At 50.1% G+C, this 27339-nt stretch overlaps 4 protein-coding genes across 8 annotated transcripts; 2 read left to right on the top strand and 2 right to left on the bottom strand.

Moving 5' to 3' along the window:
- The first annotated feature begins 313 nt into the window (after positions 1-313).
- ppifb (peptidylprolyl isomerase Fb) lies at positions 314-2276 on the top strand. The gene is made up of 7 exons (XM_037278368.1): positions 314-595; positions 721-751; positions 1314-1402; positions 1470-1566; positions 1727-1802; positions 1873-2018; positions 2051-2276. Exons 1-6 carry the CDS (start codon positions 446-448, stop codon positions 2006-2008), a joined length of 579 nt encoding a protein of 192 aa, XP_037134263.1. The 5' UTR covers positions 314-445; the 3' UTR covers positions 2009-2018; positions 2051-2276.
- Positions 2277-3808: 1532 nt separating this feature from the next.
- LOC119138281 (pyroglutamylated RF-amide peptide receptor) lies at positions 3809-5899 on the bottom strand. The gene is made up of 6 exons (XM_037278258.1): positions 5522-5899; positions 5107-5265; positions 4964-5025; positions 4644-4879; positions 4457-4554; positions 3809-4374 (listed from the first exon to the last, which is right to left on the bottom strand). The coding sequence occupies exons 1-6, from the start codon at positions 5883-5885 to the stop codon at positions 3986-3988; spliced, it is 1308 nt and encodes a 435-aa protein (XP_037134153.1). The 5' UTR covers positions 5886-5899; the 3' UTR covers positions 3809-3985.
- A 7-nt stretch (positions 5900-5906) lies between these two features.
- On the top strand, positions 5907-8892 carry tbata (thymus, brain and testes associated). Of its 3 annotated transcripts, none has more exons than XM_037278316.1 (9): positions 5907-5988; positions 6852-7028; positions 7221-7376; positions 7467-7543; positions 7715-7864; positions 7995-8076; positions 8256-8364; positions 8435-8466; positions 8609-8892. In XM_037278316.1, the coding sequence occupies exons 2-9, from the start codon at positions 6875-6877 to the stop codon at positions 8815-8817; spliced, it is 969 nt and encodes a 322-aa protein (XP_037134211.1). In that variant the 5' UTR covers positions 5907-5988; positions 6852-6874; the 3' UTR covers positions 8818-8892. The 3 variants fall into 3 exon arrangements, with proteins under 3 accessions (XP_037134211.1, XP_037134209.1, XP_037134212.1); XM_037278314.1 differs by having other exon boundaries at positions 7464-7543; XM_037278317.1 differs by lacking the exon at positions 5907-5988 and having other exon boundaries at positions 6942-7028; positions 7137-7376; positions 7464-7543.
- A 5139-nt stretch (positions 8893-14031) lies between these two features.
- LOC119138221 (A disintegrin and metalloproteinase with thrombospondin motifs 14) lies at positions 14032-26090 on the bottom strand. Of its 3 annotated transcripts, none has more exons than XM_037278057.1 (23): positions 25576-26089; positions 24869-24922; positions 24362-24738; positions 22311-22452; positions 22015-22217; positions 20835-20918; positions 20531-20678; positions 18844-18949; positions 18595-18738; positions 18392-18524; positions 18203-18316; positions 17883-18031; positions 17622-17794; positions 17411-17544; positions 17138-17261; positions 16997-17077; positions 16505-16668; positions 16246-16411; positions 15917-16049; positions 15641-15848; positions 15434-15566; positions 15260-15349; positions 14032-15147 (listed from the first exon to the last, which is right to left on the bottom strand). In XM_037278057.1, the coding sequence occupies exons 1-23, from the start codon at positions 25652-25654 to the stop codon at positions 14696-14698; spliced, it is 3591 nt and encodes a 1196-aa protein (XP_037133952.1). In that variant the 5' UTR covers positions 25655-26089; the 3' UTR covers positions 14032-14695. The 3 variants fall into 3 exon arrangements, with proteins under 3 accessions (XP_037133952.1, XP_037133951.1, XP_037133950.1); XM_037278056.1 differs by having other exon boundaries at positions 20522-20678; positions 25576-26088; XM_037278055.1 differs by having other exon boundaries at positions 16997-17261; positions 20522-20678; positions 25576-26090.
- Positions 26091-27339: the final 1249 nt, after the last annotated feature.

Raw genomic sequence — 27339 nt, 5'->3', positions numbered from 1 at the left:
GTCTTATATTTTATTTTATTATTTTGTTTTTATAAGTGGCGTCACGGGGCGGCCATCTTGGGGCAACGCTGTTGGATCATAAGATTACAGTCAACAGACCTTAAAATAATTGTCGATTACGCATCACAGAAGATTTTCAAACTGCATTGTTTTTCAGCTAAACGTCAGAGATGCCGTTTGTAATAAACGAATGCGCTTGTAAATCCGTCAAGAATGCAGCGTTTATGTGCACCTGAGCTGGTCCCTTTCCTAAAATGGCCGACCTGTGACACCGCCGCCGACCTCGCCTCAAATAATCTAGTGTTCCTAACGGTGTCTATGGTCGGCTTTCTACTTCCGCTTACGTAAGGAACAACGGCGTGATTATGGCATCCTGAGTGACGGCGTGCGGCGCATGACTCTTGTGAGGCAAATTTAAAAAGTTCATTTTCTGTTCTAAGCTAAAATGATTCTACTATCGAACCGTATGAAACTGTGCTCGCTGGCGTTGGGCGCTGCGAGACTGTACAGCAACGGCCCGGCGGCTGTCAGCAACCCGACTGTCTACTTTGACATTTCGGCCGATAACGAGCCTCTCGGCAGGGTAACGTTCGAGGTGAAACATGTTTACAAAACAATGGCTGACATTGATTTGACTTTGAAGACATGTTTATTGTTTTGTCGCAACTGAACTAACGTGTGCCGTTTTCACATTCTTGTGTGTCTGTGTGGTTTGACAAGCTCAACGCTGAAGTGGTGCCAAAAACTGCAGGTAAGGAAATTGTAAACATGTTAGTTAGCACCTAGCTAGTGCTACCAACGCTGGTCAACAGCAACATTTCTGCGGACAAAGTTTAACCATTCATGAATATTACAAAATGAATATCTTGCATGTTTTATTATTGATGATAATATAAAATAACCCAGTGTGCTCGAGAAAATAAAATCTCACATATAATATTCTGACTTTATTCTCATGCCCCCTGTAAAATTCAAACTCGTGTCACATTTTTCCGTGTGATACTACAATTTTATTTTTGTACTCAACTTTATTTTCCTTCCAGTCTGATCCTAATGCTCCTTGTGTGGTGGCATTCAATAAAATGCTAATTTAGAAGTTCATATTTGGAGATAATAGGAGTATATGTTTGTAGAGTCATCTGTTCTACTGTAATGGGGAAGGACAACTTTCGCATGTTCATTCTTGTGAAGGGAGGATTGACAAACTGTGGCCTTGCGCAACAATCTTGCATCATTTAAAAAAAAAAAAAAAAAAAAAATTTATGCGTGCGGGCTTGTGTGTGCATATGGAGAAATACATTTTTTCTCAACAGAAAACTTTCGAGCGCTGTGCACGGGGGAGCACGGTTTTGGCTACAAGGGCTCCACCTTTCATCGGGTCATCCCTCAGTTCATGTGTCAGGTAAATGCACGCACCTGCAGCATCTTGTTTTTGGCCCCCAAAAAATATTTTTTGTTTTGTTTTTAAGGGTGGTGATTTTACAAACCACAATGGAACAGGTGGCAAGTCCATTTACGGATGGAAGTTTCCCGATGAAAACTTCAAGCTGAAGCACACTGGTCCTGGTAGGCAACGGTTACATATTAGCTAATTTGAGAGGCACTTGACAATCTATTGTCATATTATGATTAGAAATCAGGATGTCCAAACCAAAGCTGCACAGTTCATTCATTATGATCAGGCTGATCATTTTTGACTCTGAAAAGTGTTGCTCTCCTCCCGCAGGCATCTTGTCAATGGCCAATGCAGGACCCAACACCAACGGATCGCAGTTCTTCATCTGCACCAGCAAGACAGATTGGTAGGTGACCGGTGATAAGAGAGGCGCGGGACGGAACACCGTGTGACGTTGAGTTTGGGCCCCGCTGCAGGCTGGACGGTCGCCACGTGGTCTTTGGCAGCATCAGCAAGGGACTTGACGTGGTCAGGAAGATGGAGACCTTGGGCTCGTCCTCGGGGCGCACTGCAAAGAAGATCACCATCACAGACTGTGGCCAGCTCAAGTAGATGCTGCGGCCAGCCTGTGGGGGGCGCCAAGGTGACTGCTTGAATGTCTTGCCATTAAATGTGAACCTGAGCCATTACCTTCAAGGAAAGGGGGGGGAGTCGCTGATAGTGCACTTGCCTGACTTGTGTGCTGACACCGTGAGGTCAATTCTTGCATATGACGGTGTGAATTGGTGCTTGTGTGTGACAAAAAAAAAGAGAGAGAAAAACCTTCAAGGAAAGGGGACAAACAATAAAACTATCTTCCTGTTTTGTTACAGTGACACAAGTAGTATGTCGTGTGTTTTTAGGAGGGGGGGACAGGTCTCAAATGTTTGCCTCAAGTTTACTTATCTTGATGAAATTTAGGACCAGTTCCAGGAAACCAGATTCCTCTGAAAGACGTAAGCAGCAGTGGCAGTAGGTTCGCTTGGTATGGGTCAGAGGTTATATATCCCCTTACAATATATACATGGTCATTTAAAAAAAAAAAAGCTTTAATATAATGCTAATTTTTGGGAGGGGGGTTATTTATTATTTTTTTACGTTTTGAATTTCAACATTTTGTTCATGTTTTATTGTACTGTAATGCTACTACTATAATACAATGTACGATCGTAAAAGATCTGACGCTTTTATGTTGAAAAGGGAAAGTGTCGTAAATCGGTAGGAACTGGCGTAAATTAGCTTAACTGACGTTCTGCCGCTGCAACATGTCCTCTTGAATAAAAAAACACACATGGACACAAGAATAAAAACCAGAAGTTCAAACTGTTAAGGGAAGTCCTTTCGTATTTGACATTTGCTCGATTAATGCGCTCTGTTTCACCGTTTGTGATTCCCTACTTAGTAAAACGGTTTGGTTTTACGCCACTAGAGTGTGCCAACGTACCGTGATAAATAGTAACGGTGTCGCGTATTCTTCAGTATTGAAAATGAATCTTTTTTTTTTTTTTTTTATTCATTATATGCACAAAGGACAATGTTAAAATGTTTCATGACCGTGTATTTATTGTACTCCGGGTAAAGCTTGCCAAAGTTATAGAATGTATTTAGGGCCTTTCATTAATGTTATATGGTTTAAATAAGTAAAAATGATAAGCTAACCAAACCGTTGTTTCCTGTTTATCTTTTATTGCAGCACTTACGGTGTTTTCACACAAGGACAAGGTTTAATAAAAGTTGTGAATCATCGGTTTGAGAGACAACCTTTCCACTGAAGGCTGAGCTTTCCAAGGTGAGAGCACTCTAGTAGTAAAGAAACACTCCTCCAGCAAAACACTCATCACAACTGTGAAGGTGAAAGATTCACAACCCCCCACCCCCTTCTCCCTCAACCTTGCTAGTTAGGGGTTTGCTATGCCTGCAACTGTCTGGCTCCTCAGGCTATTCATCACCTGTATAGTATTGCGGACTGCTGCTTGTGGAACAATGTTAACAAAAATTAAAAGCTGCATAGAACTGACTAATTTCTATGTCGAAACGCAATCTCATTTCTTGGCCAAAAGGTGCCCGCACCGTCACTGCACGGTTTTGTGCGCCTTCAAATGAGAGCTGAGTCGCCTTTGACGTCAGCAGCCACAGGGCGCTTCTTGTTAGGTCGTGACCCTAATGTCATAGTGGTGCTTTCAATTTGCCACAGGTGCAGAAGATGCTGGGAATCGAAGCGGCTGGATTCAGTACACCACAGTCAGCCGCGGGATGAGTATCGACCGGCGCCACATCGCGCTTCTCGTCGTCCTACAAGGTACCGGCTCTTGTTCGTCTTTGCGTATCAGTTTAGGTGTTGCGCGTCAGACAAACAAAACAAAAACCCTCTTCACAGATTGATTAACACATTGGCTCACTTTATTCATTAGCATTATTAATTTTTCAAATACCAGCAGGTTATAGGTTGTTGCCTAGATTGCACCTTTTGAAGCAAAGTGCTTTTTAAAAAGCTCTCAATAGCAACAGTACAATGCAAAACCTTAGGAAACAGTAAACGAAAGAATGAGCTCATTTCCCCGGACAGTCGGAGTTTGCGGCCAGCCCCGTCTGAACGGTGGAGAGCTTTTCTCCGACTAGGCCCAGGGAGCTCTTGCCGCGCAATGAAGCGGACGGGCCTTTGTCGGCCAGGCGCCGCTCTGTGCCGTCGTCCGAGTGCAACTCCTGGAAGGCCTCTCTTCTTTGCGGCTTGATGAAGTGCACGGGCGGCGTCCGGACGTCCGCCCGCCGGTCGGGCCGTCGCGTGCACCGTGAGAGCGCCGAGACGCAGCTCTTCTTGAAGTTCTCGTTCATGAAAGCGTAGACGATGGGGTTGTTGAAGCTGTTGAAGAAGCCGATGGCCTGCACCACAGCGACGGTCATGTTGAGCGTCACGTCGTCCAACTTGTTCTCCAAGTCGTCTAAAGGAGCGACACGCAAAGTGGCGATGGAGCGTTGCGCACGTGGACGGCCGAGGCGCAAGTTTGTCATCTTGCTATTTACGGTATTCGAAGAGCATGTGGACTGTGTGGAAAGGTGCCCAGCAAACGGTGAACAGCAAAACGATAATGATCATCATCTTGACGGCTCTCTTCTTTTTCCTGTCAAAGACAAACTCACAAGTTGGCTATCAGTCAGAAAGCTTCTGGATTGTTCTTTACGCTCAACTCAAGCCTGTCCCTGTTCCCACCTGTCCATTTTGAGGCGCTCTCGGTCATTCATGGCGTCGAGGACCGACGAGTCGCCCACCCTCTTGCGTATCCACAGCTCAAAGGCGATGCGGGTGTAGAGGAAGAGCATGGCGGCCAGGGGGAACAGGAACAGAGCCACCATGATGAAGGTGGTGTAGGCCTGCCGCTCACTGCGGGACTGCCAAATCTCCTGGCAGCACACGTGGCGGCGCTCGTACACAAAGTCATACTTCACCTGAGCCGGCCGGGAAGGAGGAGAGTTGGATGCAGAAGCCGCAGAATGACAGCTGCTTGATTTTTGCAAAATGCTCTCACTCACTTTGAGCTGCTGCACGAAGAGCATGGGCGAGCCCACAACCAGCGAGGCCGTCCACACCAGCCCTGCCAGCGACAAAGGCGCAAAACACACTTGATGCCGTCAAGTGCCAAAAGAGTAGGAAAGAGGGAAGGCTCGGCCGATACCCAGCATCTTGTACGCTCTCTCGGATGCGGACTGTTGCCGCATCCGAAGCGGGAAAACGATGCCCAGGTATCTCTCGATGGCGATGCAGGTCATGGTGAGGATGCCCGTCACCACCGCTGTGGTCTGCACAAAGGGAACCGCCTTGCAGACCAGCGCGCCTGCAAGCAAAGCCCGCGCCGCGTCACGTCACTCAAAGGCCACAAAATGGCGCTACAAAAAGTTGCGAGATCAGAAAAGGCTAAATAAAAATTTTTGAATGTCACATTTTGGAGATGCACATCAAATAGTTGTGCAAGGACAATCAAAGAGATGCACCTTGGATTTTTCTCGTGCGCTATTTGGAGAATTTCCAAAACAAAAAGCAACAAAGCCTACTTGTTATTGTTTTGAAGCAAAAACGTAGGAGCAGCTGACCTCCGGCCCACTGCGAGGTGATGTTCTGCAGCAGCGTGAAGGGCACGCAGAAGAAGGTGATGAGCAGGTCGCTGATGGCCAGCGAGCAGACGAAGACGTCGGTGGCGGTGCGCGCAGCGCGCTTCTTCAGCATCACCCACAGCAACAGACTGTTGCCGCTCAGCGCCAGCCCAAAGATCAGCGCGTAGATGAGCACGAACGCCGTCTTGACGCCGCGCGGCAGCTCCGCCACGTACACCAGTGGCGGGATCTTATACGTGCTGATGAACTCCTGCCGGCTCAGGTTGTAGTAGCGCAGCGTCTCGCGCAGCACCTCCGGCGTGATCCTGGGACCCGGCGACGAAGTCCAGCGCTCCGCCGACATCGCCGTGGGTGACAGTCGGCTGCCTGCGTGCGTTGACCTCTACTAGATGGGGAAGGGGGAGGCAGCACAGGCTCCCGCCACCTTCTCCCCACGGATAGCAAAGGTAGGAGTCACAGGAGGTCTACTTGAGTCCTCCTCACACGTTACCACGTGTTGCTCCACTGGCCCATTCTCCCTCCTCTTCCATGTCCACCTTGTCCTACTGTCTTCCTTCACACCTCCTTGTCTTCATCCCTCACCCACTCACGCCTCTCTCTCCCCCTTCCTCTTTTGCACCTTCTTGTCTTCCTCCATCGACTTTATTTGCGGCTCCTTCTTCCCCATCCTCCTCCCGGTTCATGTTCTCCTCCTCATCACGCTCTGCCCCTCCTCCTCCACCTGCTCCCCATTCTCTTCTGCTACTCCTCCCCTTTTTCTTTCTTTCTCCTACATCTCATCCCCATCCTCCTCATCATTTTAGCTCTTCATCTTCCCCAATCTCTCCATCGTCTTCCTATACTGGCTCCTCCTCCCCTCCTGCTCCCTACGCCCATCACAATTTGCTTTTTCTCTTTCCTCCTCTCTACTTCTCCGGAACCCCTGCTGCTTTCCTTCCTCCTCCTCTATGTTCTCCACCCCTCCCCTTCCTCTCCATCTTCCCTTCCTTGCTCCCGCTGCTGCTATCACATCATAACCGCCGTTACAAAATGAGTCGAGTCCCAACCCCCACCCCCACAGGGTTAATCACCTGGCTCTTTTCTGACGCTTTCCAGTTGAGTGCAGTCTAATCAAGCCCATTGCCGCATTGTAGTGGCGACCAAAGAGTGCTTTTTCAAAATGGCCCATTTGGAGCATTGTGTTTTCTTTGTGTACTTGGGTGTCAATGAAGCGGTTGTGCGGATACGCGACGCGCTCCGGTTTCTTAGCGACAGTCACAACTTGACTTTTCCGAGCTGTAAGTAACGCAGTTCTCTTTCCGCTTCCAAGCCTCCACGCGGCTTTCCCCAAACATGTCCGGACAGGGGGGCCGGCCCCCGAGCGAGGGTCCCAGCGAGTTTCACGTGGCGCCGGCGACGAGAGGCACGCCGCGGTTCGGCGCCCTCAGCCACCACTCCTTCTTCTCCAGGCACAACCCGCACCCGCATCGCGTCAGGCACATTCAAGGTGAGCGAGCACGCCGCCCAATTTGGGAGCCTCACTGATGAACTCTTGCCGCACTTTTTCACTGCTTTGGCCACGCGGGATAATTTTGGGTAAGTGTCGTATCGACAGATCCTTGACTCGAGTGGGGCAAAATGAGATTCTGGATGCGTGATTCCACAACTCCACAAGAAACATCACGTTGTCCGCACTCAGGACTCAATGGCAGGCCCGTGTGCACGGTGAGAGACGACTGGTTGGTCAGCTCCTCCTTATTTCCGCACCCGCTACTTAAGAGTCTTGACCAGAGGCGAGCCAGCGTGCCGGCATTGGCGTTTACGCCTCATCAAGCCCACTGTGATAGCAAAGCAGGTAAGAAAAAAAAAAAATTATATATATATATATTGTGCCTTTAAAGAATGCAGTTGAAGAAGAGTGTTTGCTTTTATTTTGGGCCAGCAGTGTTTTCCGAGGCTTGGAGAGATGAGCTCAGAGAGCTGGCGGCCAAAGTCCATTCATCTTCTCAAGACACAAGTGAGGTAGCGTACGCTTTGCTCTCTTTCCATAGGCCAAACAAGCTATTGGGCCTGCAGTTCGGGGACCTGAATAGACCTGAATTTTCCTTCATTCGGTCACCAAACAAACTTAATTGGCGCCACGTCGGTTTTCATCCACGCAGCAACTGACGTGTTTCGCTCACTGTACGGCAGGTCCGACTTGAGAGAGAGCCGGTCGGACGCCAGACCCAATACTCGGCCCAAACTGGTCGACTGGTCCCTCTGACCGCCAAGTCTCACCCCTGCCGACATCCGTCCCAGCGTCTGGACCGGCACCAACTTTTCCAGGATCAAGAACTTATGGTAGCGCAGCTTTTTGTCATCATCGCTTCTTTACATCCGGCGTGGCTGTAATGTCCTGTCAATGTAACAGCAGGCGGCAAAGCGTGAGTCGCGAGGCCATGTCCGACGTATTCTTTTTCTCCACGTGCAGGTGCTGGAGCTGCTTTGTCAGATCCTGCAGACGGATTCGCTGCGGGCGGTCCAGCGCTGGCTGCTGTTGGCCGGCCACAGAGGTGACGTGAGCTTAGCTGGCCGCGGAACCGCCACCTCTCCATTGCTCAGGCTCATCCTTTCATGGCAGCAAAGATTAAGAATTTTGATGGCTTGATTTCATTTGCCTTGCACTCATATATTCAGTCGAAATGGCTCTTTGATAACAGTGCCAAGCTTTGCAAATATCTCGTCCCGGCAGAGAAGGAGCTGGTGTCGGCCATGATCAAACAAGTGGACTTGGCGAGCCACCGGCCCGCCCGCCTGCCGGCGTCTGGTCCCTCGTCTTCCCGCCCGGCGCAGCGAGGCGGGTGAGTGGCCGCTCGCTCCAAGTCATTGTCCTTCACGTTTGCCTTTCTGCTTGTTTGTGTGCTACCCCAGGTGGAATGGAGCGTCCGGCGCCGACAAACCAGGTAGGCCCCTGAAAAGTTTCTTCTGGACCTTTTTTCATTTTCTTTGGCATTTCTTTGTGTCGCACCAAGTCACTCTCAATGACAGTTCTCTCACAAAGAGACCTTTTGTGTCGCAACACGGCTTGTGTCTTCTTGTTGCCAGAAACCATCGGAGGTGCGGAGGTCCTTGAAATCCACGCCGGCAATCAGCGGGAACACAAAGATAATCCCGGATCCACCTGGGAATGTCATCGTATGGATTTGTCGCCTTGTCGACATTCATCCGCTTGCATCACGAGCGACGTCAAAGACTCCCGACAAGCGGTGTGCCCAAGTTGTCCCACCAGTGTACAGAAACGTCATACATCTTAGACCAGTGTTTCCCAACCTTTTTTCATTCACGGCACACCTTTTCATTGGAAAAAATCTCGAGGCACACCACCAACAAAAATCTATTAAGTGTTACACCAGCTTCTATATTAAAATCAGTTATATTACAACAAAAGATGTAAAGTTCTATTCCTATTAGGGCTGTGGACTCGGTCGGATTTTTGCACCGAGTCCGAGTCTGAGTCCGGCCTCTTGACCATGAGTCCGAGTCCGGCTGTCCATTTTTTCTGTTAATTCATGTGACTGCTTAGTCTTTATTCAAGGCTAATTTAGATCAAAATCTAAATAATTACAACAGTTTTGTGATGGCTTTGTCTTTATTAAACATATAAACGAATACAATAAACAGATACTTTCAAGTTTTAATCATTAATTACACCATTATAGCTCAGACATTTATCTAACCCTTATTTGGAAAGCGAAAAACCCATGTCGTACGGCGTCAGCACTATGTTGTTTTCAATAAAAACATGAAGAACTCACGTTTGCGTCAGTCAGTTTTAATTTTTAGAAAGGATTATTCTCATTTGATGTCTTTAAATTCATCCGCGTTCTGCCATTGAAGCGGGGTGCATTCAAAGACCATACATATATAGGAATTTCCTATATATGTATGGAGAGTCGAATAATTGAATAAAAATAAATACTAAATATTCTTTAAATTGTATTTCTTTTGGAATTGAAAGTGACAGTTTTTGAAAAAAGGTTTTAGACAGTGTAAGGAATAAACTATTGAAAGTGATTGTGATCAGTATCCAAAATAATCAATATGGCTTTGTTTACTATTTTAGAGTAGCTCTATAAAATATTACGACATTAAGAACAAAGTCACTTTTAAAGACGCTCTGCTGTTCTGACAGCGGCTGAGTGGCTATCACAGTCGAGGTGTCTCGACTTGACTGTGTATTTTACGTGGGTGAAACAGGGCCGATTCTAGGAACGCACATAAGAGAAATGTGAAGGGGGCATGTTCTTTTTTTTTTTTTTTACACATTTTTAACACTGTCAGTGTTTTCTTCACGGCAGTTGTTAGCTGTGTGTCCAGATCTCAACCTGGAGAAGTGGATTGCACTCTGTCAGGCCTCTACACTAAGACCTGTCCAGCTTGGGTGTCCCACCTGAAGATTAAAGCTTCTGCTGGTATTGCTCTTAGGGTCACTGAGGCACGCAAACCCCCTGACCACAATAAGGTGGCAATCTCTCAGGGGGGGGAACATATAATATGAATGTTATATTAACTATTATTTGAGTTGTCGTTAATCATTAGTTATATCACGGGTCATTACGACGAGTTTGGTGGAGTTTTTACTGCTTCCAACTCCTACCGCGCCGACTGTAACTTGACACTCTCTGGCTCCGTCTGGCCTCATTTGCATACTCACAGTGATTGGATGTTTACGGAGGGGCGTGGAGTCCTGACAGCAGGCTGTGTGAGGACACACGCTGCACCGACATGAGAGAAGAGAGGGGGCTGATTAACGTGTGTTTCTATCAGCGGATTTTTCACTTCTAAAAGTTTGATTCGAGGGGGCAGGACATCTGTTTGAGGGGGCGTTGCCCCCTCTTGCCCCTGCGTAGAGCCGGCACTGGGGTGAAATATCCAAGCCATTTGGGCTCCTAAAGTGATTCGTTCTTTTTTCAGTTCATATGACTTCAACCAGTAGGTGCCGGTAATGCGCATGAAGCTGGTGCCACCTCGCCGTAAAACAAAACGAAGAAGAATTTTTTTTATATTCGCCAATTAAAACATAAAAATCAGACATTTGGTTAACTGCTTTATATGACATGTGTAGGTACACCTCATGGACACTTCAATAGATACACACGAGGTTAAATAAATAAATAAATAAATAAATAAATAAAGGGTTCATTGCACAATAAAAGCACATTCAAGCATTTTCTCACACGTGGGATCGAACCAAGGTTTTACTGAGCAAGAGCCCGCGTCACTAACCAGTCAGCTGTTTCGACATGGCAGGCTATGGTCGAATGCACTGTTTTGTACTTGTGATGTGCATCACAGGCCAATAGGGAAAAAGCTTAAGTGAAAGTGAAAAGTGCCACACCCGCCCTCACCCCCACCTCTTGATTGTCTGTTTGACCTGTGACGTCACTTGGACACTCCATTAGGTACACCGCCATTTTTAAGTGTACCTAATAACAGGCCACTTTATTAGGGAAATATCATGGTCAAAGGTCACAGGTGTCAAGCTCTAGTCCTCGGGTCGCGTTCCAACATGTTTTCCAAGTGACCCTCGTTAAGCGCACCTGCGCGAAAAGTTTTTGGTCACTTTCACGTTCCGCAGGAGCTAAAACTTTTCACGCAGGTGCACTTAACGAGGGAATCACACGGACACTCCAGGACTAGAGCTTGACACCTGTGACCTTTGACCCCGGTATTTCCCTAATAAAGTGGCCTGTTATTACGTACACTTGAAAATGGCGGTGTACCTAATGGAGTGTCCGTGTGATTCCCTCGTTAAGTGCACCTGCGTGAAAAGTTTTAGCTCCTGCGGAACGTGAAAGTGACCAAAAGGTTTTCACGCAGGCGCGCTTAACGAGGGTCACTTGGAAAACATGTTGGAACGCGGCCCCGAGGACTAGAGCTTGACACCTGTGACCTTTGACCATGATATTTCCCTAATAAAGTGGCCTGTTATTAGGTACACTTGAAAATGGCGGTGTACCTAATGGAGTGTCCAAGTGACGTCACAGCTCAAACTGACAATCAGGAGGTGGGGGTGAGGGCGGGTGTGGCACATTTCACTTTCACTTAAGCTTTTTCCCTACTGGCCTGTGATGCACATCATTAGTACAAAACATTGCATTCGACCATGTCCTGTCATGTTGAAACAGCCGACTGGTTAGTGACACGAGCTCTTGCTCGGTAAGATTTTGGTTCGATCCCAGGTGCGAGAAAATGCTTGAACGTGCTTTTATTGTGCAATGAAAGGGTTCATTTGCATCATTTATTTATTCTTTTTTTTTTTCTTTACCTCACGTATTTTACCTATTGAAGTGTTCATGAGGTGTACCTACACATGTTGTCATATAAAGCAGTTAACCAAATGTCTGATTTTTATGTTTTAATTGGCGAATATAAAAACAAGGAATAAAACACCAGACAAGTTTTAAGATAAATGTTTATTAAAATAATAATAAAAGTAAACTTCAAACCAGCAATCCAATGTGAAATTGCAGTAGATATATTGGATAACAATATTTAGGCGTATATATGCATACACGTTATTTAAAAACTACTACAAGTGTTATAAAATCAAGATTACCCAAAGAGAAGCATAATTTCCCCGTTGTTGCATAACGGCGCATCCCTTCATGCAATAAAGTTAGCCGTTAGCTTGGAGAAAACGTGCATAAAAGAAGTGGTGTTTCAGTGAGTGGTTCTTCCTTTCCTTGGCAAACCGTAAATCGACATTCTGGCTTACATAGTTCACGCCAGGAGGGAGACGCAACACGTTCACTGACTGATCCGTTGATGCACGGGAAGGAAGGCAGTTGACCCATTGACTCGTTCGCGAACGGGAAAGTCAGGATTCGTTCCCTCACTGATCCGTTCTCGCGATGAACTGGAAATGCAAATCGTTCACTCACTGATTCGTTCACTCGCTGATTCGTTCACTCGCTGAGTCGTTCACTCGCTGAGTCGTTCACTCGCTGATTCGTTCACTCGCTGATTCGTTCATTCGCAGAGTCGTTCACTCGCAGAGTCGTTCACTCGCAGAGTCGTTCACTCGCAGATTCGTTCACTCACAGATTCGTTCGTTGTGAACGGGAAATGCAATTCACGACTCGTTCGTGAACGGGAAGTTACGTCATTTTCTTCTTCGTTTTGTTTTACGGCGAGGTGGCACCAACTTCATGCGCATAACTTCGGCATAACGGTTTTTTTCAACCTTTTATTCAAACACAAACGGTATAATAACACCATCAACTACAAGCCAACAAATACAAAATTAAAACATCAATGTCGGCATAACGTGTGTCGGCTGGCAACGGCATAGCGGCAATGCTGTCTGTCACTCACTCGTGAATCTTCGCGAACGACCAATCAGCAGCGAGCGATAGATGGAGGAGGGACTTTACCGGTCAGTGACGTAATTTTCCGTTCACGAACGAATCAGTGACGCAACTTCCCGTTAACGACCGGGTGAGAGACTGTTGCCAACGGATCAGTGTGTAGGTGTTGTATTATAGAAAGAAATGTGTTAATTACCCGAGCCAATTATTATTCTATATAATAATTGGGGGGAGGGGGGGTAGTTGTATTGTTTGATGTGTATGGGTTGTTTCCACTGGATGTTGAATAAAAAAAAAAAACGGATCAGTGTGTGTGTGGGGGGGGATTCGTTGAACGATTCGTTTGAACGAATCTTCACCTAAAAGAACTGGAATGCACATCACTACTCCAATCAAGTCACCTACAGACGTGACGTCACGTCCGGCAATTTAAACTAATCTTCTTCGGCTTCTGCTTGTTGTCGTTGAGCGGCGCTACGCACAGGAGCGCCACCCCGTGACTTCTCAGGATAACTACCACTACCATGGAAAAGCTTGCCTCGCTGAACATCTTTACACGCAGTAGAACTTAGAGAGGGTCCGTCAAGTATTTCCATAAACGTTGTAGAAATAAAAATTGGAAATCAAACTGATGCTGGACTTTTCTTTACTCGTTTCAGATGGCAAAATAGTAAAAAACTGATGACTGATGCTCTGCCCCCTATGTCAGCCCCATTACGCGCGCTGACCCTGGAAACGAAATGCACATTCATGAAACAAACACACACATACACAAACACACACACACACACACGAATACATACAATCTGCATGGTGTACCTGGACCAGGTAATCCTAGGGCATGGTGTCAGATAGCCGTCCCACTTTGTAGTTGCTCTTGCGGATGTCGTGAATATGAAATTCCTGCTTGCAGTTAAACCTGTACCTGCACGCGCGCGCACACACGTACGCGCGCGCACACACACAACCTCCAATTGGCAATAAAAAGTACAATAAAAGAGAGGCTTTTAAATGGTTGATGTGTCCCAGTCTGAGGAGTATGCATGTTCAGAATCAAGGAAATCATAAAACGCCATGCTCGTTAGCTTGCCTGACGACGACGTGATGTCGCCGCATCAACAATTTCCTCGCACCTCCTCAAATAGAAAGGTAAAGATGTTTTCTGTTGTTTGAGAGTGTTTTACTGTTTACAGAGGTATACACGCAAAGACTCAATAAATATTCACGTTTTAAGCTTTTGGTTTGTACAGCAACTATACAAGAGCGCCTCCGCGCACACACAAGCCACTTGCAGTATTATATTTTTTTGTACCTGACGGCCTCATTTACACTATTTACATTATTTGCAGAAAGAGTTAAAAAAAAAAAAAAAAAAAAAAACACAGTCCGAACATCCGGACGTGTTTTTTTTGTTTTGGTGTCAAAGCAGAAGTGAGCCGAGTTCGAAAAGCGCTGACGGCGAACAAGAAGCAGTCCCGCTACCTGTCAGGAAGGGCAGAGAGGAACATTTGATAGCTTTGAAGGAGCAAAAACAAAAATGCCACTTTGGTCTTCTTCTGGATTCGACCAGAGACTCCACAAGTTCACATGACCGGTTCACGAGTAGTTCTGCTGCACTTGGGGTTCAAACAACGGTACACAGTTTTCAAGGCATCTCGTTTAAACAGCACCGAGGACAGAGCCACCGATCCCACGTCGGTGGCTCTTTGGAGGTTGGATGAGGTAACCGTCATCGGTCTGCAGATTAAAAAAAAAAAAAAAAGACCGAGAGAAAGGCAGTCTTTTAAACGGCGCATTGTTTGAGATGACGTTGATGATGTGTTCATCTGTGACTGGAGTTTCTCTCGGATCCGAAACGGTCCCTTCTTGACTTTGCGGCCAGTGGGCCTAAAGTGCTGCCGGACCTGCGCTCCTTCAGGGAGGCGTTGCCTGGAGGTAGAAGAGGCCCCGGGTCAGCGGTGCTGCCCGTGGGTGTCGGGGTGGCGACGGTGGACCGGGCGGGAGTCCGGGCGGTGGGCCGTGCCCGCCTGATGTCACTTTCTGTGGTTTGCGTCGGATCGTGGGCAGTGAGGGAAACTGCGTGAAACTTGCCGGAGGAATTGGTCTGGGGTTCTGCCGAGGCCTTGGCGGTGGCGTTGGATAGCTCGGGAGAGGCCGTGGACAGGTTCTTGTTGCACGACTCGCAACAGAGGTTGTTATATCCAGGGATGGAGCAGTAGCGCACAAGAACCTCCATTTGACAGAAGATGGATTTGTCCCCTTGGCATGCCTCGCCTAAGAGACATTTGATCACGTAAGATGCAAGAGTCGATTTGTTTGATAGACATTGGCCAGCCAGAAGGAATTAGGTGTCACGTCACACTGAAAAGGCCTCCGGGCGACTTACTTGACACGGTTTGATGACCCAACACGCTTTGGCCCAGGGCTTCATCTTGGATGGTCACATTGTTCGAGCCAAGAGCTGGTTGGTCTGGAACTACAAACACAAACTTGCTAGCATCCAGTAAAATAAACACATTGAGTCCAAAAAACACTTGGTTGGATATTTGCGTGAGTGTACCTGGGCACGGAGCGTCAAGTTTGCAGATGAGCACCGTCTCGGGTTCGTCTCCCTGGCACGTTCCTGGCGCGTTGTCCCCAGACTTGCACACCACCTGCCTTTGCCGGATGCCTTGTCCGCACGTCACCGAGCACTAGAGCGCATCGCGCAGACACACTGGTTCATTCACTCATCCGAGAGCCAATTTCAAATTCGCCCGGGTCTCACCTGCGACCACGCCCCCGTCCTCCACTGGGCGGGGCACGCCGTGTGGTTGCAGGCTTGCTTGGGCGGTGGCCGTTCCCCGACGCAGTGCTTGCTGTGGATGGGCCGGCCGGTGCCGTTGTGCAGCGCCTGCATGCAGCGCACCGTCCGGATCTGGAAACCTTGCTTCCCGCAGGTCTTGCTGCAGGCGCCCCATTCGTCCGCCACCCACCTGAAGGACACGCCGACATGCTTGCCTAGCACTCGTTGACTAGCGGGCGGGCGTCCATTGCGACTTACGCAGGCTGGCTGCACTCGTGGACGTTGCAGCGTTTGCGGATGGGTTTGGGTTTCTTGTTGCCATCGCACAAGTTGCGGTGCACCAAGCGGCTGTCGCTCTTCCTCCGGCAGCCGTATTTGGTGTACTGGATGCCTGAGGGAGCCAAAAAAAAAAATCATGTGGAAGGAATGCCACTTTGTGTTCCCCACATTCCAGCTGAAATTATGGCACAATTCATCTGACCTCTTCAATTTTTGGGGCATGAACAATTTGTAATCTGGACAACTTTACAATTTTTTGTTTTTTAGGGAGTCTGTGTGTGTGTGTAGAGAGGAAGGCACTCACTGACCTCCGCCGCAAGCTTTGGAGCACTGCGACCAGCTCTTCAGCACCCACTCGTAGGAATCCAACTCGGCCAGAAGAACGTTGTTGTTGGTGATGAGAGGCAGAAGGTCCTCGTGGATGATGTACTTGTACGTCAGACTTATCTTGGCTTCCTCTTCCTGGGGAACAACCTGCCCACGGTAAATCCAAACCAAAAGCACGATTCAATCATGAGGAGCCAAACGTCGGCAGCCGACGGAATGCCCGCTCGCTCGCTCGCTGACCATCACGAAGATGCCTTCGTGGAGAGGACCGGAGGTTCGCAGAGTCTCCTTGCCGTCCTCGACGGCATACTCCCACTGCAAACCGTTCTCGATGAAGGTTTTTGACTGGGGGTCTTTGCTTTTTGCGTTGAGGATGAAGTCGCCGGTCACTTGATTCTTCACCGCTGGCAAGAGCACAATCACAACAGCACGTCACTTTCAGGGACGCCTCTGAGTTTTGACCCGTTACGTCCCGCTGCGTCATAAGATCCCTGATCCTGCGGAGCGAATGTTGCGAGCAGGTGTCGCAAACTATTTGAAGCCCTTTGAGTCTTGACTGCCAAATATTTGTTCCCGCTTTGCCAGGATTATCCAACAAACAGCGAAACGGAAAATGAAAAATCGGCCGTGTCCCGCAGCAGGTTGACTTTGACCGCTTCGTTTTGCAGTCTCGGCCTTTTCAACGAAAGCCCATCAAGCCTTCCGGTGTCAGGCGAGCCCCTCACTGCTCACCGATGACGTGAGGGGAGGCGTCCTTCTCCTCGATGACGATGTGCCGGGCGCCCGTCGGGATGTCGAACATTTGTAGCATCCCTGCCGACACGTAGAGCCCGTCAAACACGAAGGGAGAACGGGAGCGTCGGCGGGTGTTACCGTTCTTCTTGGGCGTCTTGGTGAGCGTCAGCTTGACGGTGCGGCAGTGCGAGTTGTCACCCTCGCACACGCCGCATTTGTCCTCTTCCTTGTAAGAGCCCACCTCCTTGTCGCAGCCCACGTGCTGCCGGGACCAAAGACCACAAGTCACGAGTCAAGACATCAAGCCTCATACGAGAGCACCGCGTGCCATAGCACGCTCTGGTCCAATATGCGACTAACGAGCAATGTCGGACCCGGACGTGGTTGGAGAGTAAAAAGGTTTGCGCGTACCAGACAGTCTCCTCGCGCGCACACGCTGAAGTGGTCGGCGTAGCTGCAGCGGGTCCCGTCGTGCATCACCTGGTTCATGAAGACCACCTCGCCCGTTTCCTTGGACCTGCAGCTCAGCTCGCACTTGCGGCTCTCTGCCGACACGGCAACAACGGTGACGACAACCGTCATCTGAGCCGCGTGTGCCTCGCCGCTTTTGAGCGGCTCTTACCGTCCGGGTGCTCGTGAGGCAGCCAGGTGTGCTTCATGTTGTTGTGATACTTGTTGCTCCTCTGGAGGCACTGCTGAGCACGGAAGTCTTGGAAGGGGCCGACGCACTCCTCCGTGTTGCACATCTGGTAGTCGAAGGCGGAGCCCGGGCATTCGCGACCGTCGTACGCCGGCCTGGCACACAGCCACACAAACCTTTACAGTGCGCTCATTCCCAAGGGCGAGCTGAAGATAAACATGGCGGCGCCGGCCGTCCACTCACGGGGGGTCGGTGCACTGCCGGCTACGGGAGCGGACGCCGCCCCCGCATGTCCGCGAACACGAGCTGAACTTGGACCAGGCGCTCCAGTTGCCGTCGTGGCCTTGAGGCTCCTGGCTGGACCTCCAGATGCAATGGCCTTTGAAGCACCACTTTGCACACAAAATAAGCCGACGTCAAGAGCGCCACTTACTTGCAGAGCGGCTTCTCAAACTAGACGTTGCCATGTGAGACTTGCTGTTGCCAGGCTCTCACCTTGTTTTTAGCTACAAATGATCATAAATCAAACTAGAGAGCTCATGCCCCCCCCCCCCCCCACCGACCTTTCCGGGCGCGCATTCCGTTCCATCCACTGGTGGGCCTTTTTTGGTTTTGCAGAAGTACTGGTTGTCAGGGTGGCTGCACCACAACTGCTTGCAGGGGTCATACGTACGAAACTGGAGGACGGAGCACAGGCGGTTGGCAGGGGAAAGGCGCGCCACGCCGCTGTGTTTTTTTTGTCTCGTACTCACGGCTGTGCACATCTTATAACCCACGCCAAAGTCAAAGCGGCACTGCTCATCCATGGAATAATTGATCCCGGGGAGCTCGGGAAGTTTGGGCCACTTGTGCTCAAAGGGATCGTCCAGCAGGCAGTCGTATGAGCTGAGGGGCGAAAGGGCACAATGCGGACCAGAGCGACTAAAGCAGAAGGGCCGGCTGGGCGGCAACGCACTGAATGTAGCGACTGAGCTCTTGCTTGCTGCAGCGGGACCAGTGGTAGCGGTGGAAGGCAGCCTGGACCAGCGGGGCCATGATGCTGCCCATGCCCGTCTCGTCGGCGCAGCGGTTGCCCTGCCCGTCGTGCTCCATCCCCAGCCTGCCGGCGGACGAGAGACACAAAAACATTTGAGTCGCCGCTGAACGTGAATGCAGAGGAGTGCTGTTGCCCGCAACTCCCATGGCAAATGGCGGCGGCGCTCACACATGTCCCGTCTCGTGAGCGACCACAAAGGCGGAGGAGAAGCCGTCCTCGTGGTTGAGGGTGCAGCTCTTCAGCGGGTGGCACATGCCCGTCACCGGCGCGTAACCTGCCCAACAACAACATGAGCCAATTATGAGGCACGCCTGACCTTTGCATAGACACGGCCACAACAAGTCGATGTGCATTTTTGGTTTGTTTCTGTGCAAGATGGAGATGGACTGATTGTAAGTAGTGAGCCACCTCGGGCTTGACACGGTCTCAAAGGCGCGGCCGGTCGAGAATAAAGCCAAAAAGATGAAAACGTGACCAAGCAAAGCACACGGACATCAATCAACTCGATCAAGAGGTGTGCAGCGCTGCCGCTTCTGTGATGGTTTTTGGCATGCAGCTAAAAGAGCAGAAAAAGGGAGGCGAACATTAAAAAAAGAAGAAAAAAAAAGCCAGCGGAGCTCTGAAGAGGCTGAGCGCCGATGCCATTGCAGTATTTCTTTGCAGACCTGCGCGTGACTCCAATGCCATTTTTTTTAAGTGGCAGGCAAATGCAAAGATTTCAGGAGGATGCAAATGTGTTCCCTTTGTACACAAAAGCCACGGCGGCGGCACAGTCATAATAAAGCGCTCGAGTGGCGGTGGCAGCAGCACAGTCAAAATAAAGCGCTCGAGTGAAGACAAAGATGCTCCTTGACAAACAGTTGCAGAAAATGATTTGCTTGCTATGCGGCTAACCGACAATACCAGCACAGGAACCAAACTGTTGATTGCACAATAGAAGTATAATGAGGTTTAATATTCCCTGGGAATTTATGTCTTTGAAGACAGAAGCTCCTGCCTTCAAGTCAAACTTTGACAAGGCGGTGCAATGTCTGCTTAGCGAGGACGAGACCCCGTTGGTCAGGCGGCGTCCTGCCTCAAAATCGTTCCGGCGAGGCGGTGCCGGTTGTTGTGATCGCAACGAGGCCGTTGCCGAGGCAATGGCAGCCCCGGCAGGTAACAACGTGACCTCGCCTCCCAAACGTGACACGTGCGCTTGAACAGATTACAAACTTGAGCACAGAGGAAGTTTTGTTGCGACTGGCCAGACTTGGAAACATGGATGATGTCAAACGGAGACGTGCACATACTTGAGCCGCGTAAAGCTTGCGCTTGTGTGAGAAATGATTCAGATTTTTCACTCCATGCCAAAAACGTTGACTGAATGCACTTTTTGCACCAGTGAAGGGGGGCGGGCGTCCAGTCCGGGTTCTGGAGAGCCGCTCGCTCAATTGACCAGTCGCTAAACGGCTGTCATAGGCGGTTATACAACTATTTTACAGTAAATACACGTTTAAAAAAGTAGAATTTTTTTTTTTTTTTTAGATCATTTGTTTTTTTTAGAAAAAATCGCATATAACCGAGGTTAAACAAAAGAAATGAATTTTGTTTTAGTTTAGCTATAAGTTAGGGGGAAAGAAAAAGTTCCGTAATATCAAACTAAAGGCAGAACTTTGACCTTATGGTCCCTAAGTCCCATATATTTTGGCACTAAAAGCGCTCCATTTTTCCATCCGATGCCTTAGCCGGTTAGCGAAAGGTCAACTGTCAAAGGGCGTTGGATGGGCGCCTGGCCCTTCCCTTACCTCCCCAAGCAGAATTCAGCAGTCAGTCTGCACAGGCCTCGATCGAGAGTCGAATACAGTACCTTGCATACCTGCGGGACCAAAATCTTGCCTGGTGAGGAAGATGGCGTGGTCGTGGTAGTCGGCGTGGTCGGGGTCGGCGCGCTGCTGCGTGTTGGCCCAGCGGCACACCTGCTCCAGGCTGCGCGATGGGCTGCCACGCTCGATCAGGTTGATGGACTGCGTCAGCCAGCCCGCCCGCCGCCACACAACGCAAAAGCAACATGGCTTACACCCGCTGGGCGTCAAGCAAACCCTGAACTCATTCATTGCTTCAACTTAGCACTGATCTCACAAGACAAAGTTGAAATATGAAAAGAGGATTTTCCGTCTCACCTGCCTGTAGCCGACCATGATCATGCGCACCAGGACGATGTTGATGCTGGTTCCCAAAGACTCATCGTGGTAGATTTCATCAACCTGGAAGTAAGGCTATGTCAGCGAGGGGACTCCCTTCAACACCGTCAAAGTACTCGTCTACATTGGCGAGCATTTGGCGCTGGGTGTAAAACGCTTAGCAAGCACTCCACTAGCAAGTATGGAAGTTGCATATGCACACCGCCGCCCCCATTTCCAGATGTAAGTTCCTGCTATGTGCTTGAGGGGGCCAAGCGCACCAGGATAATTGCAAAGCCAGGCGGAACACACACGCACGCACACACAGACACACACACACTAGGGGAGGAAGGGCGGCCTGCAAACGTGAGAAGCAGCTGCAGGCGTCCCAGGCTTGTACGCAGCATCGTATCTCGCCCGCAACAAGGCGGCCATTGTGCACCTCAATGGGCCACCTTGCTCTCCCGCATACGGGATGTTCACTAATCAATTCTCGGGTGAGCCTTCCTCCAGGTGGCACCACGGAGGAGGGGGGGGATTTAAGAGGGCACAGCTCAAGTGGCTTACATGCTGATATTTGTTTGGGAAAATGCCGATTCAAATGGAAAGGCAGACGGCCGCAAGCGTTGGGGTTCAATCGTCAGCAGCGGTGCAAAGTGTCCAAGTACTTTGTGAAGCTAAAAGCAGCGGTAGAGGAGAAAGAGAACTCGTGCCACACGATGGTGTTTTGGCACAAGCGTACTGACGACTACTTGAATGACAAAGCGTGACGGACTTTTGCTGTTGGAGCGGCAGATTCTCCACAGCTTTAATTAGGCAACGTTGGCAAGTAGAGACGGTGTCAGGCTGCCCTCCCAAGCGTTTCCATGATGGAACTCAAATCAAGTTTTTAATTGGGCCGGCCGCTGCGGCTTATCAGACCACCGTGCGGGCGGGCTCTGGCTGGTAACTGTTACCGGGTGAAACCGGCGCCCTGTGAAAATCTGACTCGAGGGATTTGGGACAGCTAAGAAGATTATGGTGGCAGGAGCTGCTCGAACCCACGATGAATGAGCTGAAGAGGGTTTTTTTTTTCCTTCAACCTCGCCTCTAATCCATAAACAGCGTGAAAAAGAATAGCCGAGGCGCGGTGGAGGGGAAATGACACTTCACGTGCGAGGAACCCGACGACCCGACTTACGATGTTCATGAGGGTCAGCACGTAGTTCTGGACGTGCTCCTTGCCGTGGAATCGCACCACGGAGTCGTCCACGGCCAGCAGCACCTCCATGTTGTAGTCGTCCTTCTGGGCGTGGCGGCGCTTGCGTTGTGGCTCCGCCGCGTGGCGCCAAAGCAGATCCGCGGCCGCCGGCAGCTCCGCCACCGCCGTGCCAAAGTCGGACACTGTCGCGAGAGAGCTCGTATTCATTCAGTCGATCTTTTTCCACACTTAAGAATTTTTTTTCAACCCTGCTCTTTCAGGTGTCGGGGCCTCACCTTGATTGCGGAGCTCGTCGCCGCGCTTGAGGGCCGAGCGGCGGTAGACCACGTGCACGCGTCCCTCGGCCTCGGCGTCCCGCCGGCCCCTCTCCAGAGGTTCGATGAAGAACTCGCCGTCATCCGTGCGGATCAGGCCTGCCTGCAAAGAACACAAAGCGCACGGCTTAAAGGGTCGGCGGCACAGCTGCTCAGCAGGCAACCTTCTGCCAAAAAGCAAAGACATATTTTCATTTTGAGACGTCAGACAGCAGAGCAGAGTAGAGGCGAAAAGTGGGTTGCGGGAAATGCCAAGTCATACTTCCTCTGCGTTTCATCAGGGGGAGGGGAAGGGTGGAAAGCAAGGCAACATCTGGACAGCGCAGCAGAGTGTAAACATAAGCAGGCCTATGGAAGTCTGCTTCGGCTGTCGGGTTCGGGGAGGGGCGGCAAAGGCGAGCGGGAGGACGCCGCGAGACGCTGATCATGATCGGTCATGATTGGACAGATGGGTAGTAGCAGCAGCATCAGATGATGACGGAATGCTACTTTTATTGCTACATTTTCACCCGGGGCACTAACTCCCTCAATGCGCTACTGACCTTTCTTTACAAGGCCCAATTTCACATCCAACTCTCACAAGGGAAAATGCAGCCACAGCTCAGAGCCACATTGGCTCGCACGCAGCTGCTGACATCACTCACAACACCACCGACTAAAGTACTTTAGCAATTACACAATGTATTCGTGCTTGCTACAATACAGTGCTAGCAAAATCAATCAGGGTGATGTTCGGCGATGGTGCTTGAGTTTGACACCTTGAAGGTGGCGGTTGCTAGGAGGCCCTGTCCTCTTTTCAAGCCTTCGCACACAAATAGACCTCTCATTACCTTGTCACACGTGGCCTCCCGCCGTGCGCCAGCTGCGCACGTGCAGCAAATAGCACGTGCGGCGTCAGCGGCGGTGGAAACGACATCACCAATCGATGCTGCCGTGAGCTTGGAAAATAGCAGCCGTATGGCTGCGAGGTGTCAAAGCGGTTGGAAAATAGGAACGTCTAGCACCTCGGGGACCTCATTCCAGCTGCAGGGAAAGGTGGCAAAAACACTCACGCGCTCTACTTCGGAAAAAGTACTTTAGGAGAAAGAAAATTCCGAACTCGTTCCTGATTGGGCCAATTGCGAGTGTTGCACAAAGCACGAGCAAGCACTTGGTAACCTGCCAGCGATTGCATTTCTATAGGCCAAGTACAGCTCGTCTCTTCTCCAAATAAGGGAAGTCCTCAAAACAACATAAGGCCCCTGCCCGCATTCTTCCCTCTTTCATCAGGCGTCTCTGCACACATCCAGCAGACTTTGTCATTTCGATCACCGCGCGACACCCCCTGCGTGCACAGACAAGTCCGCCACAGGGAGGACATACGCAGGCAGGCAGGCAGGCAGGCAGGTGTGACTCAGAGCCTGAAGGGCTTGGCCACATATGGCCTAACGCGGGCTGGAATGGAGAGCAATACGTCAGTACACAAACCGGGTATGTCTACAGTACTTTTCTTCTTCAAGGGAGAAGTTGGCCAAGTGGAACATGGAACGCATGAAAGCATTTTCCAAAGCCCGCACGAGCGTTGGACTGCCTTCGAGCGTCAGGCTGCGATCAAGTTACACAATTGACGGAGCACGCGTTCAGTGAAGGTGGTGCCGATCAGAGTACCAAAGCCACCTGGATCTCATTTAAGGGCTAATTAGTGTCATTTGACATCCTGCTAATTAGCATGTGCGCTACTTCACATTGTACTTCATCAATTTGCATCTGTTGACTGGCTTTGCACTTCGATGCAGCAGGTTCTGATGAGCCCAAGGCCCGTGCCCCCCCTCTGTCGGCACCACCTTGCTGGGATTTGCTTATTTGCCTTTTGCTGGATAGAAGACTTTCTGTGGTTAGCAGGCTCCTTCTAAAGTGACTCAAAAAACAAAAACATTCTCCTGATTCTCCAAGCCAAAGTCAGCTTGTTGTTTACTTTGGTGTGCGTGCGAAGAAGCCGTGCGAAGAAGCCGTGCGGTGCAGCGCTTACTTACCAGTCCGTCGCAGTTGCTTATGGCCACGGCGGCGTGCGGCACGTCGCTCACGTCACCGGTGAAGATGCAGTCGGCGCGCAGCCGCTGCTCCCCCTTGGCCTGGAAGTCCTCCTGCCACTCCAGCCAGGCCCCGGGGGCCACCAGCCTCCGGTTGGCCCTCAGCCTCAAGTGCAGCTCTTGGCCGAAGACGGTGACGTTGAAGAATAACAACGGGGAGTCCGAGGAGTCCAGGGAGGCGTCACGGGCCACCCTGGTCCTCCTCCTCCCACTGCTCCCTTCCTCGTCCACAGACAGCACGTGAGACTTGAAGCGGCCGCGGGAGTCTGTGCTGAATGGAACCATGAGGTCGTAGTCGTTTAACTTGCCGGAGAGATTTTCTGGAGGGAGCGTCAAAAAGTCACATGACGCAATGGACATGCCCAAGTATTCGCGGCGCTTCTCACGACGACTGTGAACAGCTGAAGGCAGTGGCGGTGGAAGTTGAGGATGGAATCGACGGCCACTTACCGCGTATCCCTGCAGCGACCGACAGCTCCAGTGTATCTGCACCTTTTGCTGGATCTGCACCCAAAGGCAATTTGGTGGAACATAATGGAACATTTCCTTTTTGCAGACTATGTCATCGACCTCGGCCCGCTCTTTAGTCCCGGATCTGCAGTAAAACGTCATTTTGTGGACATTCCTGGCTGACGGAGTGACTGCGCCAACTGTCTAAGTGGCACATGCAAGGGAACCCCATCCCACTCCTGATTCACAAGCGGAGATCGTCTGAGTCAGGTGTGTTGCAGCAGGGCGTGAGACTCGCGGGAAAAGAGGCCAAATGTGACCTTTGTCCGATTTGCACCAAAATTTGTTTTGTGGAAATCGTCAACCTTCTTCACCTAACTAAATTGAAATGTTTAATGTTTTTGTGTGTTGCTCAGTAGCTAGCTAGCAAACCGGCTAATTTCCCACGGCAGCATAAACTCAAGCCCCGGACTTGCATATTTTTCTGGCTCAACAATTCTGTGAACATAATGTAATGATGCTTTGCAACCTCCACCAAGACTTTCTATTGAGACTCGAATGTGGACGACCTTATCCAGACCTTCCCCGACATTCAATTTTCCTCTCTCTTTTTGGCACAAACTTACTGAGCGAAAGAGTTAACGCACATTCCACATCGTGCAAAGATTTAAAGAGCGCCTATTTGCATTGAATGAAAAGCCACTCACCAAATGTCCCTGCAGCAAAAGAAAGCTCCAGCAAAAGTTGACTGAGTGAAAAGCACATGAGAACGTGCACGCGCCCCATAGCGGAGGCTTTGAAGCGCCGCTTTTTTCTCCTTTTGTTGTTGTTTTGATTTCAACGCGTAAAGTCGTCAAAGCGGATCGCCGGCGAGGACGCGGCAGCTTGTCCCGGCGCCCGAGTCTGCGAGCTGCGCGCAGTCTCTCGGCCTGTGCTGAGCGCCACAGACCGACGCTGGGCCATCCGTGTGGGAGGGGGGCCCGGCGGGGAGGAATGACCGACGGACGCACGGACGGACAGACTGCCACCGGGCCCGGTGTGAGCGAGCAAATGACCGGGGAAGGAGCAAGAAAGTTGCCTTGCCCTGTAATCCAGCCTCCGAGTTCCCCTCGTGAACTTTTCACAAAGTCAACGCTCGCTCCCGCTGCAGGAACATCTGCGAGTCGTGCAAGCGCCGCTGCGAGCTCACTTGGCTGTGTGCTGCGGGGTCCACGCACGCACACACATACACACACACACACAATAGTGAGTGCGAGTCCCTGTGTGTGTGTGTGAGAGAGTCTGTGCTCCACGAAAAGCAGCGCCTGCCTTCCGTCCTTTCCAGACAAGCGCATATTTAACCAAGCCTGGAAAAAAGCAAACAGAAAAAAACAATCCCCAACCCGAAGAACAAGTAGGAGCATCATATCTTGCAGAAAGAATGAAAAGTAACAACGGGAAAAATATTTCATAAGTGGTCAAAAGAGAGGAATGGAAACTCACTGACATGCACACGTCACTTTAATAATAACCACTATTGCAAACAGAATAATAATTAAAGTTTTTCAGGGTCTCCGCGTCCCAATATTTATGGAGCTGACCGTGGAAGAAGTGCGATATGGGAAGGATGACGCTTTGTGCGCTTTTTCCGTCCCGAGTGCATTCCGCAATCTAGCCTAGCGTTCAATTAGAAGCTTGTTGGGGCAAATGACTGCCTGCGCCATCCAAGCGACTGCTGTGGTTTGCTACACGCACACATATACACACACAGAGAACAGGAGGAAGAGAAAGAAAACGAAGAATTTCCACATCCAAACTTCACGTCAGACATCTGCTCCCCTCCCGGGATGTAATTAATCCCACCAACACTGGAAAGATTCGCTTCTGGCCTTGATTAGCACAAGCGGGCGTCTTTGACACCGTCAGCTGAAAAGTGCCAGCGTGCTGAGAAAATATGCATTTTTTTGAGGGGTGGGGGGGCGGGGTTGGAGACGATGCAAAGCAGCTGCACGTCTTGTTGTGCCGAGTGGCAAAGCCAGCGACTTGTGTAATTCTGCCTGCCTGGCCTTGACCCGCCCGTGGACACTGACAGCTTCAGTGTCCAAAGGCAAAAGAAATATGTTTGGAAACTATTTCAATGTCGACTCTCAAAACTAATTACTGACTTGCTATATGGGCGTGTTGACATATTTTTTGCGTGGGCCATAAACTTTGGCACGTATAGGACACGCTGACTTGGGAAGGAACGGATTTCGGTATTCCCACATCCGGCAAAGGTTTTTCATTAACTTGTGCAGCCAGGTGTGTAATAGGTGAATTTGAGCATCTTAAATTTCAGATTACAACGATCTTTTGAAAACAATGTTGGCGTGCGTCGCCTCTCACCTCCCGTCCGTCTGTTTTGTGACATCCTCCGGCCACCTCCCGCCTGTCAATGGCGCCCATTGTCCACCGTAATCTTGAAACCCTTCACCACCTTCGGGTCGGGTTTC

This window comes from Syngnathus acus, chromosome 19 (assembly GCF_901709675.1).
Source record: "Syngnathus acus chromosome 19, fSynAcu1.2, whole genome shotgun sequence".
Classification (NCBI taxonomy): Eukaryota; Metazoa; Chordata; class Actinopteri; order Syngnathiformes; family Syngnathidae; genus Syngnathus; species Syngnathus acus.
This window is presented reverse-complemented; position numbering and strand designations above follow the sequence as displayed.

Excerpts from the sequence above, each read along its gene's own strand:
- ppifb (XM_037278368.1), top strand. The coding sequence starts at position 446 with ATGATTCTACTATCGAACCGTATGAAACTGTGCTCGCTGGCGTTGGGC. Across the intron at positions 1,567-1,726 it reads GCTGAAGCACACTGGTCCTG|GCATCTTGTCAATGGCCAAT; the intron begins GTAGGCAACGGT and ends CTCCTCCCGCAG. Across the intron at positions 1,803-1,872 it reads TGCACCAGCAAGACAGATTG|GCTGGACGGTCGCCACGTGG; the intron begins GTAGGTGACCGG and ends GCCCCGCTGCAG.
- tbata (XM_037278314.1), top strand. The coding sequence starts at position 6,875 with ATGTCCGGACAGGGGGGCCGGCCCCCGAGCGAGGGTCCCAGCGAGTTT. Across the intron at positions 7,865-7,994 it reads TCCAGGATCAAGAACTTATG|GTGCTGGAGCTGCTTTGTCA; the intron begins GTAGCGCAGCTT and ends CTCCACGTGCAG. Across the intron at positions 8,467-8,608 it reads GTCCGGCGCCGACAAACCAG|AAACCATCGGAGGTGCGGAG; the intron begins GTAGGCCCCTGA and ends TCTTGTTGCCAG.
- LOC119138281 (XM_037278258.1), bottom strand. The coding sequence starts at position 5,885 with ATGTCGGCGGAGCGCTGGACTTCGTCGCCGGGTCCCAGGATCACGCCG. Across the intron at positions 5,026-5,106 it reads GAGAGCGTACAAGATGCTGG|GGCTGGTGTGGACGGCCTCG; the intron begins GTATCGGCCGAG and ends TGTCGCTGGCAG. Across the intron at positions 4,555-4,643 it reads GAGCGCCTCAAAATGGACAG|GAAAAAGAAGAGAGCCGTCA; the intron begins GTGGGAACAGGG and ends TGTCTTTGACAG.
- LOC119138221 (XM_037278055.1), bottom strand. The coding sequence starts at position 25,654 with ATGGGGCGCGTGCACGTTCTCATGTGCTTTTCACTCAGTCAACTTTTG. Across the intron at positions 24,739-24,868 it reads GGTCGCTGCAGGGATACGCG|AAAATCTCTCCGGCAAGTTA; the intron begins GTAAGTGGCCGT and ends CGCTCCCTCCAG. Across the intron at positions 18,739-18,843 it reads GCTCACGAGACGGGACATGT|GCTGGGGATGGAGCACGACG; the intron begins GTGAGCGCCGCC and ends GTCCGCCGGCAG.